Genomic DNA, 2,822 nt, shown 5'->3' with positions numbered 1-2,822 from the left:
TCTTATATTTCTTTCTCTCTCTCTCTCTCTCGTAGATTTCTTTCTTTCTCCCAGTTTTCTCTTTCTATCCTTCCTTTCTCCGTTCCTCTCTAATAATTCTTTCTTTCTACCCATTCTCTCTCTCTCACTCCCTCTTTTCTTTCTCCAATTTAGGGTTCTTGCGCTACATGGAAAACTGATACATAGTTACTAGTTCGTCTAGTTAGCTTGGAGCGCGTCTACCTTGTAAGCGCTAGGTCGCGGGTTCGATTCCCGCCCGGGGCGAATTTTATCCAAACCAGATAAGGTTCGTTCTCGGAACGGTTGGCTTTATTCTCCTATCCTGTCCTCCTCTCTTCGATTTCGGAACGATAAGACCTCCGTTGTTAAAGTTCCCTCTAAAACTCTATTCAAACCTTAAAATCAGTCTCCTAGCAACTGTTGTTTGTGCTGGTAAAATTTTCTTTTGCTCCTGAGAGTGTTTAATAAAAGTGACAATAAACAATTAATCCATTGGATATTTGAGATTTTGGACTTCATAGAAGCCTTTTTTGAGTGATTTTCTTCAATTTGGTGGTAACCAGTGTGTAAAAAACTCATTAATAAAAAAGTGCACCTTTTGTACGTGTTGTATATCTGTAGGTGTTTGTATCTACTACTATAGATATCGCCAGTGACGTCACCCGACTGAATAAGAGTCGAATTTTAGCCACTCACTTTTCTACATTTATAAACTGTTTGCTGAATTTCCCGGTGCCTTGGTGTTTTCCACCATGATGCTTTAGGTTGCTTGGCAACCATCATGTCCGAGGCGAAGGAGGGAGACCCCGGTGGGGGTGGCGGGAATCCGCTACCGCCAAATTTGAATTCTACTGATGGGAACGCTGTTGTCATGGAAACGACTGAAGCACGTGCATCATCTGGCGCGCAAAATCTAGATGGAAATACTACATCAAGCGGCCAGAAACATTTGATACTTTATAAACCTGGTATGAGGTGCGACTTGTACAAGCTGATTGTACAACTCAAACCGAACTTAGATCCTACTCCTCATTCAACTAATGGTAAGCGTCCGTACCGATACATTAGAGGTTTATTGCTTTCCAAGCTGATTGCTGAGATTACAAACAAGAGCAAAGAGGTAGTTGAAATAAAAAGACTGAACAGAAGTAAGTTCTTGATTTCTTGCACCACATCCAAGTGTGCTAACTTGCTCGTTGAAAATGAGAAAATGAAGGAAAAGTTTATCGCCTATGTTCCTATGAATTACGTTTCTCGGGCCGCTATTGTGAAAGATGTGGATCTTGAGATTACTGATGATGAAATTATGCAAAATATTGACTGTGGGGATTTTAAAATAACTCAGATGCAGCGTCTGAACAGGAAAACTTTTGTTGATGGCAAAGCCACGTACGTACCAAGTACCACAATTAAGCTTGTGTTCGAGGGGCAAGATATGCCCAGCTTCGTGTACTTGTGGTATACTAAACTCAATTGTGAACCGTACATTCAAAACCCTATTCAATGTTTCAGTTGCTTTCAATTTGGACACATCACCAAGTCTTGCAGAAACAAGAAACTGTGCAGGAAATGCTTTCAGGAAGATTTACATGACCACGCGTGTGACTTTGCTGAGATCAAATGTTTGAACTGTTCCGGTATGCACAATGCTAACAGTAAATCTTGTCCGGAATACGAAAGACAGCGCAGTATTAAGGTCCTGATGAGCACGCGCAGCCTTTGCTTCCCTGAGGCGAATGCTTTGGTTCCCCGTCCCCGTGACACGTTCGCTATCAGGACGAGTAACAGATTTGATGTACTTAACGAAGAGAATATTGATGAGGTAAGGTCCAACAACCGCAATAATTATAACACTCAGTACCCGCCATTACCTAGCAATGTACCTACCAATCATAGAAATATCACTCGATATGTACCTCCTGCTATTTCCGACATTAGACGTCCTAAAAGAAAGTCTGACAAAGAAATGGACAATCGTGAGACTAATCAGAACAAGAAAAATAGACAACATCTTGAAGAAATGGCTAGAATGTCAAAGCCAGAGAGCTATTATACAGGAAATCAGATTTCCCAAATGATGTATAAAGGTTTAGAAGAGAATAAACAGCATAAAGCTAACCACGAACATCAACAGTGGTTGAACCTAACTCATCCTACTATTGCATTTAGTGGAATTCAGAGCTCACCTGAATTCGAAGATTTTAATATGGAGCAGAACTTTTCTCTCGAGCATTCTGAAAGAAATGAAAATACCTACAATTTGAATTATAATGGTTCGAGCTACCCTGGTAGCCCGGACTTTTCTTAACTTTGTGTGATGATTATTTTTATTTATCTATGTAACCAACCCGTTACATTATACCTATATCAACATAATTATACCCGATATACAATAAAATATCAACCATTTATGGTTAATAGTCCTATTATTAACAATTCATTCTTGGATAATATAGTTCAATGGAATATAAACGGGTATAAAAATAATATGGATGAATTTAAATTGATCTTGAAAAATGAACTACCTATTGCTTTTGCCCTACAGGAAACTCATCTCCTGCCAAAGGATTCTGTTCAAGTCAACATGATTATCAAGTTTTCCGGCAGGACTTCTGTGACGGATTGATTGCTTGCGGTGGAGTAATGATTGTTGTTCACAACTCGTGTCACGCTCAACGCATCACTGTCAACCACTCAAGTAACTTACAAATAGTTGCGGTACGTATCATCTCCAATAAGATAAAGCAGAACTTTACACTATGTAACCTGTACAACCGCCCTGGCAATAGTAGCCGCATTGTAAAAGAAAGTGAATTTTCCCA

General features: G+C 39.6%; 1 protein-coding gene across 1 annotated transcript; it reads left to right on the top strand.

Moving 5' to 3' along the window:
- The first annotated feature begins 393 nt into the window (after window positions 1-393).
- Window positions 394-2,592, top strand: LOC113472283. Its single transcript, XM_026831962.1, has one exon. The coding sequence runs from the start codon at window positions 782-784 to the stop codon at window positions 2,306-2,308; it is 1,527 nt and encodes a 508-aa protein (XP_026687763.1). The 5' UTR covers window positions 394-781; the 3' UTR covers window positions 2,309-2,592.
- Window positions 2,593-2,822: the final 230 nt, after the last annotated feature.

This window comes from Diaphorina citri, unplaced genomic scaffold (genome assembly GCF_000475195.1).
Source record: "Diaphorina citri unplaced genomic scaffold, Diaci psyllid genome assembly version 1.1 scaffold4597, whole genome shotgun sequence".
Taxonomy (NCBI): Eukaryota; Metazoa; Arthropoda; class Insecta; order Hemiptera; family Psyllidae; genus Diaphorina; species Diaphorina citri.
This window is presented reverse-complemented; position numbering and strand designations above follow the sequence as displayed.

Bases quoted from the DNA above. Each gene is read 5' to 3' on its own strand.
- LOC113472283 (XM_026831962.1), top strand. From the start codon at position 782: ATGTCCGAGGCGAAGGAGGGAGACCCCGGTGGGGGTGGCGGGAATCCG.